This window comes from Neopelma chrysocephalum, unplaced genomic scaffold (assembly GCF_003984885.1).
Source record: "Neopelma chrysocephalum unplaced genomic scaffold, ASM398488v2 Primary Assembly neopelma1_96671, whole genome shotgun sequence".
In the NCBI taxonomy this organism is placed as follows: Eukaryota; Metazoa; Chordata; class Aves; order Passeriformes; family Pipridae; genus Neopelma; species Neopelma chrysocephalum.
The window spans coordinates 1,086,678-1,103,753 of NW_020925316.1; the positions used below are offsets into that span (position 1 = coordinate 1,086,678).

At 41.6% G+C, this 17,076-nt stretch overlaps 1 protein-coding gene and 1 long non-coding RNA gene across 2 annotated transcripts in view; one reads left to right on the top strand and one right to left on the bottom strand.

Moving 5' to 3' along the window:
* Positions 1 to 1,093: 1,093 nt before the first annotated feature.
* The window catches only part of SVEP1 (sushi, von Willebrand factor type A, EGF and pentraxin domain containing 1), a 121,716-nt gene continuing 105,733 nt past the window's right edge, over positions 1,094 to 17,076 (bottom strand). The window contains exons 45-50 of the mRNA XM_027709012.1: positions 16,605 to 16,781; positions 14,937 to 15,107; positions 9,807 to 9,902; positions 7,009 to 7,104; positions 3,079 to 3,172; positions 1,094 to 1,423 (exon numbers count right to left, since the gene is read on the bottom strand). Coding sequence (XP_027564813.1) covers positions 1,393 to 1,423; positions 3,079 to 3,172; positions 7,009 to 7,104; positions 9,807 to 9,902; positions 14,937 to 15,107; positions 16,605 to 16,781 — 665 coding nt within the window. The 3' untranslated portion in view covers positions 1,094 to 1,392. The remainder of the gene's footprint in view (positions 1,424 to 3,078; positions 3,173 to 7,008; positions 7,105 to 9,806; positions 9,903 to 14,936; positions 15,108 to 16,604; positions 16,782 to 17,076) is intronic.
* On the top strand, positions 12,001 to 14,796 carry LOC113981579. The gene is made up of 3 exons (XR_003538462.1): positions 12,001 to 12,077; positions 12,226 to 12,321; positions 14,584 to 14,796. It is a non-coding gene; the product is annotated as an uncharacterized LOC113981579 (long non-coding RNA).

The window sequence follows — 17,076 nt, forward strand, 5'->3', positions numbered from 1 at the left end:
TTACACTTTTCTATTATTACTGGGAAAAATGGAGCTTCTGATCAATGACTCTCAGGTTCTGACTCTTAACGACTTCTTTCATAGATCAGACTTTTTGCTAACTGACAACAATTACCAAACATGTGACTTTGAAAAATGCATGTGATTTCCGCCTTGTAATTCCACCACCCTACTTAATCATAGGTAAATCTTAGCATCTCAGTTCAACAGAGCATGACTTAATGATGGCGCTCAGGTGTGTGCTATCTTCAGATGTAATGGGATCAACAGTCTGAGAATAAGAAATCTGACAGCATGTGTGCTCTCAGTATTTCTCAGCCAGCTGAGCATTTCTGCCCATGTGTGTACTCAAGAGAGGGCTTTTCCAGTTTTCTGAGGGTTCTGCATAACAAAAATACAGCCTTTTGGCAAGCAAACAGTGAAGTTTCACCTGTAAATGCAACTGGTGCCTTCTCCCTCCATCTTAAGGGCAGTCAAACTTTGGGACCCAAACCCCAGGTATTAAAAACATTCACCCGGCAGATAGCTGCTAGATATGTACTTCATTTACACAGGAAAGGGATGGTGGTTACAAGCCAATGGTGAATCCCATGGCAAATGGAAAGTGCAAGTTTCAGTGGTCCACCTGCTTCCCACTGCTGGATCCTAGATTTTCCAGCTTTAGAGCTACACTTGAACTGCCTGTAGGCCAAAAAGCTTCAAAGGCTCTTGTTGGCTAGGCTTGGTCCATCTTTCACTGAATGACATGATATTCTCTTGTCTCTTTTACATTTTACCAAGACATCTCAGGTAGAATTCATGCCGATGCCTCCCATTAAATAATTCTCCAACTAAGTTGATGTCACACAAAATACATTACAGAATCTTCTTCTTATGCTCACCAGAAACTGTGGTTACAACATAGACTTTATCATATGTAGTTATAATTTATATCAACTTAAGTTCAGAAATAGGCCCAATGCACAGTTTGGCGCCTCAGTTAGCCCTGTGTAACACTTTACTGTTGAGTTGCTGGACAGTAGTATGCTTTGGTAGCTGGTAAACAGAATTGCCACATTCTGTTTAATCATGGTTGGCAGTATAAGACAGAAATGGGAGGGACCTCACTTTACACAACCCTTCAGTGGACTGTAGGAATCTTTACATTTGTATGTGTATGTGTGTATGATGTCTGTGTAGCAGCATATATTTGATAATACTTTTGTAAATGAAAAATACAGAGGAGTTCTTTAAAAATTCAAAGGTATTGTAAAAACGTATCACAAAATAAAATACAAAACAAGGGAGCTGAGGGTGGGGAAGGGAAGCAATGGACTTGATTTACAATGCATTAGATTCCAATGGTGCCTAGCCTGAAGAAAGATATCTGAATGTAGAACTGCTGCTCTGATGTTAAAAGGGATAGAATCCAGCCTTCTGTTTCCTGCATCAAAAAACCCAAACAAAATAAAATCAGTGCTGTACTGAACATACCAAACGAGATCATCAGTGAGCCACAAGAGGATGGTGTCTTAACTTATATCAGGGATTAGAGTGTCACAGCTTAAGATGGCATATTGAGATGGGAAGACACTGGGCATGGGAAACAGAGATATCTGACATTTAATTTAAGTCATGGCTCATCACAGTGTGGTTTAGAGCTAATCTTGTCCTGGATGCTGATAAAAGCTTTTAGCCCTTTTAGCTTTCCCTTACAAATCATACCTTGTTAACTTGCAACAGCAAATCTTTGCTCTCATGGCATTTACTCCTGTTCTGCCTGTATGGTTTTTGAGTCCTCAGAATGGTATCATACCCCATGAAGAGCCACAAGCAGATGAGGCCAAAGTTTAACAAATTATGAAACGGATCTCAGCGCTTGTTTCTGTCCTAATTCCCTTCACTCACCTAGCTCTGTTTGGGAAACTTTCTCTCAGACAGCTCTTGAAGGGACAAGCTGCTAGACCGCAAACCTGCAGGATTAATGACTCTTCTTCTCTCAGACTTCACAATACTGCACAGAGCTATGGACTTGGACAAAAAACCCCAACAAAATGACAAAACAAGAAGAGTCCAGTCTGGTAATAACCTGAAACTTTGCTTTGCCTCAGAAATAAAATCCGTTATTTTTAGCTGTTATATCCACTGGGCTTCTCTGCTTCATGTCCTAAATGGAAATACTGTTAGACTTCAGATGTGTACCTTTCAGTCTAAAGCCGGATACTATTTGTTGGCAATACATTTAAGTTGCTTCACTAAGGCATATATAATCACAGCTGACAAATGAAAACTATTCATTTTGCACAATACAGTTTCTCAAGCAAGTATCTTTTCTATAGCTTTAAGATAAACTGCATATCAGAGAAATAGGGAGGAATATCTGTCACTATCTGTCCAGAAAGAAGACTAGAAAAAAATTACAATGTCACAGGATATCAAGTAACCAAAATTACAATGTCTGTCTCCTGGAGCAAAATATTAATATTCATCTGGTTCTTATTTAGCTCTCCAGAATAATGACCAATGTGTTCAGCAGCAGCCTGTGTGAGTTGAAGTATAAGCATTTTTGCTTCCATGTGTTTCATGGCCTTAGCACTGCCAGGTGATTAGAACTGGGACTTGCCTCAGAGGCACAGTGTTGTACTCTTTAGATGATTATATCACGCAACACTGGGTATAAGAAGACCTACTATTTATAACATCTGTTTCCATGACCCTAGTCCTAAACATGGACCCAGCTGAAGCACATACAGTTCAAAATGAACATTAGTAAACAGTATGCCACCAAAATTTCCTGAAGAACATTCTGTATTACATTTCAAAAACCCACTTACATTTACATTATGAAAAATCAGTCTCAGCATTGCAGGTGTGCCTGTCTGCTTACAAGTAAGTGTTCCATTTTCTGAGTTTTCTAGAAGGTTGGCAATTATTTTGCAGAGTACTTTCTAAGGTCTTTCCAGACTGCTCATAAATCATGAGGCATCTAAAGGTCACTGATTCACAGGATCTAGAGATGCTCAACATTAATAGCACATTCTTCATACTTAGAGTTCAGTAGGGTGTGATTCAGCCTACCTATGGGACAGCAACACTTACCTAGAGCAGTCATGTCCAGTCCACGATGGGGGACAATAGCACCGATTTGGTCGTATGCACTTCCCACCATTTAAGCAAGGCAACTGGCAAACAGCTGCATACAAATACACACACACAAAGTTGCATTAATGAGCACACCCACAACAAGCTGATTAAGGAACAGGGCACTGAAAATCCATCTGACATTACTCTGTTAAGAACGGACTGCTCTCAAAACTCCAACACTAAACATCAGCTGTCAGTCTGTTGTGAAAGACGTTTTGCTCTGGAAAGGGCAGCCTTAGAAGTACACCTCTGCTGAATGTGATTTCACTACTTCCACTACTTTTGCTCTCTGCTGGAGTGTATGACTTGGATGAAACAGACAGTGTATAATTTTACATTGGCTTAAAAATTCTGTCATTTTTGCTGCAAATCAAAGCAAAAAAAAAGAATGCAAGTGGAAGCAGGAGGTGAGACTACAAGAGTCCAAAGATGAACAGGAGAATTTCTAGGAATAAAATGTTTTTTTGAAAGGAATGTGACAGCTAAACAGCAGCCAGGGCAAGCACATACTAGACATGGTAAAAAAGTATAAAAATAGACAGAATAAGCAGAAGAAAGTCTTTTGCAGATCACAGCATGCAAGGAGTAAGACTTCACAAAATGGCACCTGCATGGAAACAAGGAAAGGAAGCAGAGAATGACAGTAAGTTCCTGAAAGACACTGGATAGCCCGAAGAGGTGAGACTAGGTGTTACAAGGCACTTGAATTAGAGAACAAACACTAGTCTGCCTTACAGGTCGTGCTGACCCAGCAGTGAAATGTCTGCACACGCTTTTGTGTGACAGTCAAACCGAAGGATATCAAGTAACCAAACAAAAGTCAAAGCTTCAAGTCTTCCTATCAATTGTGAGACTGAAAGATAAAGAAGCACTGTCATGGTTTGAGATTGGCCCCCCCTCAAGAAGAGGGGGACTCAGAGGTGATTGAGTGCCAGGGCAGTGTTCCCTGAAGAGCCAATCACCACTCATGTTGTTCGCTTCTGCTCAAAAATCATATATACACAGCCCACCGGAAGTGGTTGGCAAAAGTTCTGTGTTGGCACTTGGGCTGTTGGTGTCTGCTGCATAGGTGTGGAAGGCCAGGGGGTGGCTGGGCTCCCTCTCTCCCCTCCGGGGGGGAGAGGGGAGCCCTGCAGCCCCCCCAGCTCTGCCTAAGCCAGAGTAGAGTTAGAGGCAGCATTTTGAGTGTGTGCAGTGAGGGAAGAGACTCACAGCCACCTGAACCTGACTTGAGGTAAGAGAAGAGAGCCAGGCTTTTGCAGCCAAGCCTCTTCCCCCTCCTTTTCTACAGCTAAGCTGTGGAGGGGGGCTTTTCCTTTCCCTCCGCTGGAAAGTGGAGGAGAGGCTCAGCATTGAAGCTGAGCCAAGTGGACGGGCTGTGGAGGTAGGCCCGGCGCTTGGGAGAAAGAGTCCCAAGCGAAATTGGAGATGGACCCCGCCCAGAGAGAGAGAGAAGGGGCCCGGAGGATGTCTCTGCCACGCAGGACAACCGAAAACCTGAGGAGAAATACATATGCCAGGACGTGGACACTTGATGAGCAGAACCACACTGCAGCAGCCTACGAACCAAGGTATGAGAGAGAGAGAGAGAGATCACACAGCGGTAGGAGAGCAAGGACTCAGAGCTATCTTCCTGGACTTCAGGAGGAGGAGAGACTGCAACAAACACCTGGAACTTGGTGAGGGGGGAGCGTTTTGGGCCCAGAACACTCCCACAGAGGGACTGGTTACTTTCCAGCCTTGAAAAGGCTCTTTCCTGGACTAAACTTAAAGGAGGGGCTTGAAAGGACTGATTGATAGAGATGTAATATATATATAGTTGTCTTTAGCTTGTATAGTATTTATTTGTGTAAATAAATGTATATATTTCCCCTTCCCCTATAGAAGCCTCTGGCCTGAAAGTTTCTCTTCAGTAGTGTTGGGATAATTGTGGGAGGGGGTGGAGAAGCCTGAAAATTGGATTTTTAGATTTCTAACGTGGCTCAAACTGCCACAAGCACACAATTTACAGAACAGATTTGGAGACTCACTTAATGAGGTCCTTCAAATGCAGACATTTATCTTGCAGGAAAACTGAAAGAATTTTAAGCCAATAATGCCATATGTAGAGGACAGTCCTAAAGATACCAGTGAGGACAAACGCAGGTTAATATTTTTGCAAGGAATATGCATCAGAAAACATTGATAAATACGGAATTACAGGAAATGGAAATGAGTAATCACAGGAATGCAAAAGGAGATAGCAATACAATACTCTAATTTCTCTGGGCCAAACAAGAACAGTGGTAGGAGGTTATAGAGATAGACCATGCCAATGCAGTTAAGTGCACCAAGCATGTCGTGTTGAAAATTACTTCTGATTCTGGAATGAAGCATATGATTGAAACATCTTTAGCTCTCACTTTATGCACATAATTATTCCTGTGAGACCACCAGTTAATCAAAATATTTCTCTGTTATGGCAAAATGTCAATACCAGTAGCTAAACCAGGAATTGATTTAAAAATGTCATAAGCAGTGGTTATGAGCTTTTATGAATGGGCCTTGACGCAGATGCATTTGTTTATTACAATTTTTCCTTCAGCTACTGAAAAACAAGTCAAGCCTGAAGAGATCTGAATTGCTGACCCAAAAGCCAAGAAGCCATCTATCCTCCTTAAGCTGCAAAGCTTGTGAAATATGAGAGGAAATGATGCATTATGTACTCAAAAGACAGTAGTTCAGAGTTAAAATGTTCACTTTGGAACTTCAGTTTGCTGAAGGATAGTTGTGTTTGCAGTGCATCACACAGCTTATCCACCAGACTCACTATTCTTACCCGTTAAACAAATAATACAAACATTCATTAACAGGCATTGATTCCTCCTCCAGCTCACCCTATCAGCCACTTCAAAGTCTTGCAGGAAAGCAAAACTAGGCTTTCATGTTAAGTCTCTGCTAAAAATCAGTTAAAGTGCACCTGGACAATGAAAATACAGTGAAGAAAATGTAAAATAATTTTTTGAGAAGAGCTAATATTTATTGGTGTTTGAGATTTAATAATGATTGAAAGACATTTCAGTGATCACTCAGTTGCTAAATTTTATGTCTGTTTTCACAGGCACAAGTGTTTCAAAAACTGACACTTGCTCAGTCTTGATATGGAACCACATATTCTAAACCTGAGTTCAAATATTATCCATAATTGCAGTCAGCCTCATCTCACACAAGCTGACTTGCTAGGGCACAAATCTGGACCCTAGAATCACTCCTCTCGCTACCCCTCACTATTTTGGAGTGTTCCATGCCCTTCAGACTTGGTTTAGGTGCAAGGAAGATCTTTAGTAAAATGTACCACACATTAAATTTGTTCAGAGAACTTATATGATACCTGAAGTAAGGTACCCAGATACCAAGTACCCATTAAACTCAACCACCCTTAAATCCTTGCTTTGCTCTGCTCTCTTCCCTGGATCAGTACTCAGGCAATAAGTGGGAATCCACCAAACTAGACAGCTATGTGGTGAAAAACCTCTGTAGTACCTGCAGCTTGTCTGTGAGTTGAATGGTGACCTGCATGTGCTGAAGATAAAAATGAAATTCAAATACATCTTGGAATGGACAGTCTAGGTTTATTCTTTTTCTTGGAAATCCTCTGCTGTCTGCACTGCTTGTGAACGCTATCTGTCCTTTTTGGAAGCAAGATTTTCTGGGCGTTTTAAAGAGTCATCAGGGACTTCCCAGAAAGTAGTTTACAGCTGGGGACAGCAAATCCTCCAGGAATGTTATTGCAGGCCTGGGTTTTCCTGTGAAAAGCTTGGGAGTTCTATGAGTCCTTAGTGAACTGTGCTAATTATTGCTAGTAGAGTCACAAAAAGCAAAAAAAAACACAGTAAAAAGTTTTACCCATATGGCAGCGTGATCCAGTCCATCCAAGGGGGCAGTCACACTGGTAAGGGGCCACACAGCGACCTCCATTGAGACATGGCAGAATGCATATTGCTAAGGAGAAGAGACAGAATTATCTCCCATGAAAATAAAGAACAAAGTGTTCAAGAAAACAACTTACGTTTAATTAGAGACTGTACTACCCCTCAAAGTGTTTGCATGCAGTATCAGTAGAGTTGAGCACGATCTACCCACAAGGCAGAAGTAAATATGTCTGGCATGGCAACCAGATATGAGAAAGAGTAATGACAAAGAAATGGACAGACTGGGGAAGTTGCTAGAGTCCTTCAGATGCTTGTAGGCTCTGTGTTCACAGGAAATGAGCCACGGCTGTTTGCTTGTTTCTCACTTGTAATATCCATAGACACTGCCCACTTCTGTGACGGTGGCTGACAAAATCAGTTCATGCATGGATTCTCTGGGCTCCCACAGTGTAATATCAAAAACAAGTTAATCTATGCCTTGCCCATAGAAAAGCACTTGGTCCGGGCCAGTGAAAATGTGCTGCAACAGGTGACACCACAAGATCCCCAGGGAAAGATGGCTTTGACATAAGGCATTTTGGGTGAAACAGGCTATAGCTGGAAGCTCTGGGGAAAAAACAAAGTATATACCAAGCAGCTGATGGCCTCTGGACTGAGCACCAATCAAGCTATGCTGCTCCTGTGAGCACATCTGCAAAACTGTTCAACGTGTTCATGATTTAAGTACCTTCACAAAACTATCATCTCCACTACCCTAACTGAATGAAGTACTTGTGTAAAAATGCTCTACCAAGAGCAAGAGTTGAGCTGGGTCTCAAATTTGGATCTGTGAGTGGCACTTTCAGCAGAGTTTTATACTGGGAGGGTGGTGGGAGCTGCAGAGCACTGATGCAGAGTTCCTCCTTTTCTGCTGCACAGCAGAGGGCCAGCTGAGCAGATGCAGTCAGCCTGGACAAGAAAATAATAGCGAACTCCCATGGAGCTCACAGGACTAACCTGTATCACCGAGACAAACTTGTATGTGTTATTAAACTAGTAGTGCTCTGTATATTTTTTTAGAGTGGTCAAGACTCTCTCAGGAAGATTAATCTATCTTGTTTTCAGTGAAATTTACTGTGAACTACAAGATGACTGAATTCTGTCAGGACTCACTGTGGCCTTATCCTGAGAGATCAGTGCTCAATGCTAGCACTCAAAAATGCCTTTGACTTCCAGAACAGGTCCTCAACACCAACGACTAAACCTATCTACCTGTTCACTGGTGCACCTTGCTTGACAAGCAATGCTTGTCAAAATTGAGGTGGCACTAACTAGTTGTAGAAATTCTTTTCCCTTCTCTTAATTGCCCATGCCTAAGCAAAAAATAGAAGAGAGCTAGTGCCTGTATCTGCATGAAGTGTGATCTTGGTTAGTCAGCTGTCAGGGTCTGAGTTGGGACAACAGATCAAAATGACTGAGACAAAAAAATTTGCCCTCTGGTCCTGGAGAATGCTTCAAGCATCATTACTGATGGTAAGCTAATAAACTCAATTGTGGGATACCAAACACAATTTTGTCAGACACAAGTCTCAATCCTCTTCTGCTGAAACTGAAACATGCAGGGCTGAGCTTGCATGTGTGGCTATGGTGATACTGACAGACAACACAGGCACAGAAAAAGAGGGGCTGTGTGAATGCACCACATAGCTGGAGTTGCTGTAACTGTAGAAAGACAAAACTTGGTGAACATCTTCTCCTCATTCTGTATCTACCTGTATCATATCATACCTGTATTTTTTCACGTGGAACTGACACTGCCACAGAGAAGACCTGAAAACTGCAAAGGCAGATTCAGAGGACTATTTTAAGATGTGATACATCTTAAATGCTTGAACCACATTCTTCTCCAAGAACTACATGAGAATCTGCACATGTTTTTGTAGGTCTCCATGTATACTCAGAGTCAGGGACAGTGACACCGCCCCTGCTGCAGATGTTCTTGGATATGCTAAAGCTTTATGTCAGGGTCATACCAAATACTACACACTTTTTATCCACAGAGACCCATGCCTTACTATATCTACAGCAATAAGGCTTCTCATGCAGCAGCTATGCCAACATGAAAGGGTTAAACCTCCCAAATTCCTTGTGCTAAGACCACCATGAAGAAAATGGGAAACATGGCTCAAACTGGTATTCCCAATGTCACCCAGGGAATCTTTGACAGAGCTAAGTTCGATTTTACTCTTTTAGCCAGAACAGATCCACTTCTCTAACCATGACATGAAAAGCCAGCCCAGAATTTGTGGGGTACAGGTACACAGGCCAGGAAGGACAGCGCGGAAAAGGGGACATGTTGCATTATTTGAACATTAATGATCAGGTTCATAATCATAGACTGATAGAAAAGGAAGCCAAGAGACTAATGTAGCCACCAGTAGAACACTCATACCTCTTTCATTCTTGCCCTGTTCCCCAAAACTATCATGTATTGCTATTAAAAACAGACTTTGGAAAACTGATGCAACCTGTTCTTCAACCATAGTGAAAGAGTACCCACAAACAAAATCACATCAATTAAAAAAGTGCTTATTTTGGTTTGGAGATGTCAGGGGATAGAAGCAAGCCACCAGTTTCTCTTCTCTTCTCTTTCATTTGTCAAGGAGAATATAGCTATGATTTTTCTAGTTTTGGCTCTTATGCCTTTATTTTTTCCTAGCTGGTTCACTGCAGTGAATTCACCTGTCTTACCTACAACATCCTTAAAATTACACTAAGGGATGATATACGTACGCTCTTCACAGAGACGACCCATCCAGCCGTCTGGGCATGAGCAGGCGTTTGGTCGCTCACAGACGCCACCATTCTGACACGGGAACCGGCAGACAGCTAAAAACAATACAATTTCATCACAAACTCAACACGGTGAATTAGAAGCTTAGTCATTCAGCATCTTGCACAGATCTTTGCAGTTGTAAAGCTTAGAGTAGAACAAACAAGTGCATTTGCATTTCCCAAAGAAGCATTATTTGATTTTGATTTCAAGGGCTACTTCTGTCTCTGTGTGTCTGATTAGGTACTGTAAGCCAGAGTGTGGGAACCACTAAGACAATCAAAAATTGTCCAAGAGAAGAATGCAAACGTAGATGTTTTTAGCAAAATTGGGGAAATTACTTAGACAATGTTTCAAGGCTGATGCTGTGCTTTATCTGCTTTCCCCACTAACTTTTGTAAAACGAGAAAAATACTCTATCTCATAAAAACCTATTACCCTCCTCCCCCCTCCCCCCATGCCTTCTAATTCAACTCTAGAATAGAATCAAGCTTTCTTCTGACTTTGGTATGAAACACCAAGATAATGCTGTCTGGCATAATATAGGGCTTGTTGAAAGTGAAATTAAACACTGTAGCAAAACAAGCAATTTTTATTGCACTATCATCCAGCATAATGAGAAGTGACCAAAACGGGTGCAGCAGTGGCACAGGAAGTGTTTAATGCTGGAACCCGAAGTGTGACTGCTTGGCTTGCATACCTATTAATAAGCACATGATCATAAAAGTGAGGAATTTGGAGTGGACTTCATCATGATAGCCTAGTATGCTGCCTGGACTGAATAGACTTTGGACTTCATCATCTTTTCTATAACATTTCACCCTATCTTGGCTCACACATCCAGGGAAACCAGGACTACTTTACAAAATCAGGTGACAAGCTATGTACAAACACGTTAGACATAAAGATCATTGGAGGAAGTATAATCCTTTTTGTGCTGCTGTACATACTATGAAGATCAAAAACTGTGGCTTCAAGATGATGCTACAGAACAAATAAGTAATCAGACTGACATCTAATTAGTGGTAGTTATGAGCACAGAGTAATCTCAGGAAACTCAATCTGAACTGCTAATTGCATCATATCTTTAATTAGTTACTAGGTGAGCAAAATATGCATTTAGGCTTTGAGTGTTTCAGATCACGTTCAATATTAGTATTAAATACAGACAATGGATTCGCACACTGAAACACTGTTCAGACCTGAAATTCACACTGGAAAGAATGCAAATCTTCCCCTCATAGAGTCAAATTTGAGTCACTCTTGGACCTAAGCCATGCCAAGCTACAAGCTACATCTTGGATTCTGTTGAAATGAGGCCAAAGCTGTGCCATTTTACTTTGCAATCTCTAGAGCCTTCCCATCAAGTGTCAGCTGATAATGAGAATGGGAAAAGACCTTGGGCTCTGGCAGGTTAGCAGAAGTTGCAATATCTTAACAGTGATTTTGAAAATTTTTGTTGAAAAAATATCTACTTCTACACAGACAGCTTGTCGCTGGGTGTTGACTAAAGCAGAATAATGTGCCAAACAGATTTCTTTTGTGCAATGAAAACCCACTTAAAGCTCTGTGTGATCCACACCACTTAAACAATATTCAATGAATGTATAATGGGTTATGAGATAAAAGATTTGTGCATAAATGATATCCCACATTAAATTCAAAGCCCATGAAAAATGGTCTCCAAAATGTATTTTCTCTCTCTATCAATGGAGAAGATGCAAATATTTCAAGAGTTACAGAAACTGCTGTACAGAAATTTTTATGAATTACAGAAACTCCATGCCACTGTGCAATCCAGGATCTCAGGCAGAGATAGGCTATTCTTGGATTTCTGCCGAGGTGCTGGTTGTGAAACTGAATGAGACAGTATCATCCCTAGGTGTGCACTTGTTATACACCAATTAAGGCAAGCAGAGACTATTTGTCTGGACTATTTGTCTGTAGCTGTGGGGAGTATTCTTAACTCAACAGACAAGACTAGAGAAAAGCTCAGGACTGGAAGTTAAGCTGGGATCTCATTATCTTTTTTTGGCTATTTTAAAAGCAAGCAGGGCAAATGCAGTCCTGATGTGCTGTGGAGAGAATAGGAACCATGAATTGTGACTTCAGTTACTGGCAGTAAATCTCACATCCATGGTATCAATCTTTTGAGATCTCCTTGTAAGTCCATGCCTATGAGTTATCTTCACAGGACACAAAAGCATTACACTGCTGCAAGACAAACATGGGTAAGAAGGGGGAAGAAAGTTCTCTTATCTGTTCTCAGCTTTGCCAAAAAGATTCCCTGTGGTTGCAAGTGAACAATTTCCTCCAGGCCTCAGCTTCTCTCTCATATGCTCTTGTTTGCTGATGGGGTATGAACTTTTTGGTTGGCAGCAACACACTGACCACTCCCAGTCAGCAAGACATTTGCAGAGGGCAAACAGACAAGACAGATTCTAGAGCACTTTAGAAAGAAAAAACTGGAATCAGGTAAGCTGTGTGCATCTGCGCAGCCTGCTGAGTCCTGCAGGTATTTACAGTCAGCAGATGCAGGCTAATACTTCTCACCCCTGAAACTCAGATCAGAATCTGGCCTGCAACCTCTAACCAGTGGTGACTCAGGCAAGTGCAGCTGTGGTGAGAGCTCTTCCAAAGAAGTTCACAAAGTCTGCTTTTAATTATAATATTTATGTTAACTAACCTGTTCAACCAGGACAGAACATTCCAAGCAGGCTTAGGACACATTAATAATCAACTCATACAGCCATAAACAAGAAATGCAGCATGAGTCATTACAAAGAGTGCTTTCATGTTGCTTCTGATGTAGACCACAAAGGCTTGGGTCCTGTAGGACTTTTGTTAGGCAAATCACTCACATGAACTAAAAAGCAGTTGAAAGATTACTTTGCCATGTGTCATGAAAATGCAGGACAGTCCTCTCAGAAACACTTTTAGTTCTTTTTAGTTCCCCCTTTAGTTCTTTTTAGTTCCCCTTTCAGGTGAAAGAGAGGGCAAATTGTTATTCCCCTCCCTTAATACACAGGTTATTCTGCTTTGTTTTCCACCCTCATCTTCTGTCCTTGTCATCACTTTGTTTTTTGAAATAATTTTCCCTAATACATATTTCTCTGAACTGCCCCAGTAGACTTCACACTACTGCCAACAGGACAATGCTTTGCAGATCAGCCCTTCCTGGTTGTTGATAACCACTGTCAAGAACCTCTCTTAGCACAAAATTACATTCCTCGGCATAAAGTAGGTGGGTTCTGTGTAACTAATAAATATTAAATAAAAACAAAAAGTAATGCTGGCGATATTAAAGGGGTAGTTGAAGAATCTGAAGCGCCACAATCTTAAAGAGATAATATCCAAATAATTTTGCTAGTGAATTCTATCTTAGGCAGAGTAGCTATTACGCAGAGATCCCTTGAATTCTGTAGCCATCACAGTTTAGAAAGAAATGAAGACACATGTGACAAACTTTTCAAAAATGGTCTGGTGCTTTGGGAATGTAAATTTCTAACAGGACTTTTGGATACCTCATGACATCTGAAATAACTCTGGTGCTTTTACTGTAGATCTTCTCTACTTGGCTACTCAGTGGGTGATTCTTAATGGCAATGGCAAGCCCTGTTTACGAAAACAAGAGAAACCAGTTTTCCAGGAGCAGCTTCTCGATTCCTGAAATGTTCAGGAGCTACAAGCCCACTTCTTTGGCTCTGGGTCTCCTCAAAATGGTCTACTGATCAGTGATTTTTAGGCATAATCAGATACAGAATTTTAACAGAGTGCCTGCTTTCATAGAGTAGGGCAACTCAATTAGCTTAGGTCTTAGCATTCATAACGTTTTGCTGTCAGAATTTGTACCAAAAAAAAACCTGACGAGGGGTTCTTGATTAGTCAGGCTTAGCACAGTATAGAATCTTCCATCTCCAAAGGGCTTCTGACCTAAACAGAGAATCACTGAGGGAGGAAGAATTGTTGCTTCTATTTTGACATGGGGAGCTGAGACTTGGAGGAGGAGATACAAAACTGACAACTGCGATAATGGCTCCACTGTTCCCAGGTGAGGGTTCTGGAACCTTTTCTCTTCTGTGTGAGTTCTCAAGCCTAGAGAATGGGGCTTCTTGTGACTGGCTACTGATGTGCCCTAAGGTTTTTTGCTTTCTAAACAAAATACCTAAAGGTCAGTTTGTCATATAGTGGTTGTTCCCCAATAAGACTCCATGGTGGAGCTAACTCATCAGCAGAAGGCTAGTCAAGCTTCTGATTTGGATATGGCAGATGGCAATATCTCTTCCACCAATGCCCTATAAGCCCCGAACCTTTTTGCTACACTTTCTCCATGGTTTTAAGTTAGTATTTGAATAGGCTTATATCTATTTTTAAGTGTTGAGTTTATTATCTCCTATGTTTTGTGTTTGTTTCCCCCATTTTCTGTTCAAAACTTTTTATTTATTTGAATCTTCTGTACTGAAGAGTTAATTCTGTAACTTAAACAAGTGAATGTTTTAGCTCAATAGACCAAAAGATTACATATACCTGCTGGTATGTCAAGGGTAGACAGGTTAGACATTGTCTTTGGTATTTTGTTAAACTCATGGATTTTCTATCAGTACTTAGTGTGTATTATTTAGTGAGCTGTATCAATCTGTCTTTAAGTGTTTTATTGCAAATCAATTTTTTAGAGCTGTCACACTTTAAACATAGTGAGGGATTAAGCACCCATTTGTTCTATTTTGTTTTCTGCAGTGCTTGATTTTTGACTGTGAAAAACTGACTGGTAGCGCTTATCTGAAACAGCTCAGCTTGTCAAAAAGATGGCTGGTTCTGTCAGTTTCTTACAAAAGATGACAGTAAAAAGATCTTCCCTGTGTGATACAACATTGTAGTGAAAGAAACTATAAGATTACCATGGACTAAAGAGCAAAACTGTGGAAGCTCTCTCTCACTTGGAAATAAAGCAACAACCTGGACTTTAAATGCCCTGAGTGAAACTATGATTGCACTGAAACTAGCAAAAATTTCAATTTAATTTTTATTGCAGCTAAGCTCTGTGCTTACATAAAGTTAAAATATGCTTCCATTCATAGAAAAAGTCTTACCTTTGCAGGTAGGTGGTGTTGTCCATGTTCCATTTTCTAAGCAAATGCTCCGCAGGGGCCCCTCCAGCATGTACCCACTGTAGCATGAATAGGTGATCATGTCTCCATACTGATAGAAGCTACCACGAATCAGAGCATTCTCTATGTGAGTTGGGGGGCCGCAAGATATCTCTAAACAAAAGAAATCATCCACAGGTAGGTGAGCTGCAATGCCTTTATGATACAGTTTCTAAAGCTGGACACAATGCTGTCCAGGGCAGGAGCCAGAGACACACCTGTGATGATAAATCAGTAAAAGGGTGTCCAGGGACCTGGACAAAGTTGAGAAGTGGGCCCATGACAACCCCATGAAGTTCAACAAGTCCAAGTGCAAAGCGCTGCACATGGGTTGCACTTCTCCTCACAGACTGAGAGAAGAAGTCATCAAGGGCAGCCCTGTGGAGAAGGACTTTGGGGTTCTCATGGATGAAAAGTTGGACATGAGCCAGCAGTGTGCACTTGCAGCCCAGAAAGCTAATTGTATCCCAGGCTGCATGACTAGAGGAGTGGCCAGCAGATCAAGGGAGGTGATTATCTCACTCTACTCTGCCCTTGTGAGACCCCATCTGGAGCAATGAGTCCAGGTCTGGGGTCCTCAGCATAAGAAAGACATTGACCTATTAGAGCGGGTCCAGAGGAGGGCCAAGAACATGATGAGAGGGATGGAGCATCTCTCCTATGAGGACAGGTTGAGGGTGCTGGGGTTATTCAGCACGGATAAGAGAAGGCTTCAGGGAGACCTCATTGCGGCCTTCCAGTATCTTAAGGAATCATAAAAATGGACGGAGAGGAATTTTCTACAAGTGCAGATAGGTATGGGACAAGGGGCAACGCTTTAAAACTGAAAGAGGGCAGGTTTACATTAGATGTTAGGAAGAAATTCTTTACTCAGAGGGTTGTGAAGCACTGCAACAAGTTGCCCTGAGAAGCTGTGGATGCCCCACCCCTGAAAGTGTTGAAGGCCAGGTTGCACAGGGCCCTGAGCAACCTGATCTAGTGAACAGCACCCTCACTCATGGCAGATGATCTTCAAGGTCCCTTCCAACACAGACCATTCTACGATTCCACAAATCTAAACAATATTGCCTGCAAGAAGCTAAAAGACTTTCAGAAGTGCTTGCAAAAGGACACGATGTCTTCCATCAGTATCAGTAAATAAAATAAAAGGCAGCACCTTCGCTACAACTCTTGTCACTCATAATCTCCCAGGAATCATTCTCAGGATATTTATGGTATCCAACAACAAATCCTAGCTCCAGGGCTTGCAACAGGTAAACTGAGAAGAAATTTACAGAAGGGCCTAGTAGACAGTAGGAGGAATGCTCTTGGGGCACCAACCCACACAGATGTACTCTGGATCCTTTTAAAGAAATAACTCTGTTGGAAAGAAAGAAAACATAACTCTTCCATACAGCTTCTTAGGTAATCTTTATGTGCCTGGATCTCTCAGAGTGACTCATCTCTCAATAGCCCAATGGCAGACAAAAGCTCTCTTTTTCCAGAATACCTGCATCTGGGTGGAGAGCTCTGCTGACAGGTCTGTGCTGCCAAGCTCCTGTGTGATACAGCTGGGGTCACAAACTCTCTGGAAAGTACCAACCCCTGCGGAACTGCATGTCTTGTACTTACTTTCACACTTAGCTGTTGCTGGAGTCCAGGTCTCATCAGCATTACAGGTGATCACAGACTGCCCTTTGAGCTGGTAGCCTTCCCTGCACCTGATGGATACATTCTGACCAACATAAAAATCCATCTCGGACAGAAGGGCATTCTCTGGGATTATGAAAGGCACAGGACAAGGGTTTGCTGTTCAAAGAAAGGGTGTGAGGGAAAAGGAGAAGGGAAGAAAAAGGGATGGAAGGAAGAGAATACTTTAGTTTCTGTGGATTTCAAAACCAAATCATATGAAAAGCAATAGTAATAGAAGGTGTTCCCTTTGTTCCTCTGCAAAAATGGGATGCGCACCAAAAAATCTCCCAGTTTAGGCCAAACCTGTTTCTTAAACTACAAGGATAAATACTGGTCATGGCTGGTCCAGAAGAAAATTACACTGCATTTCCATGAAGATCTGTGAAAGTTGCTCTGATTTACTGTCAGTTTA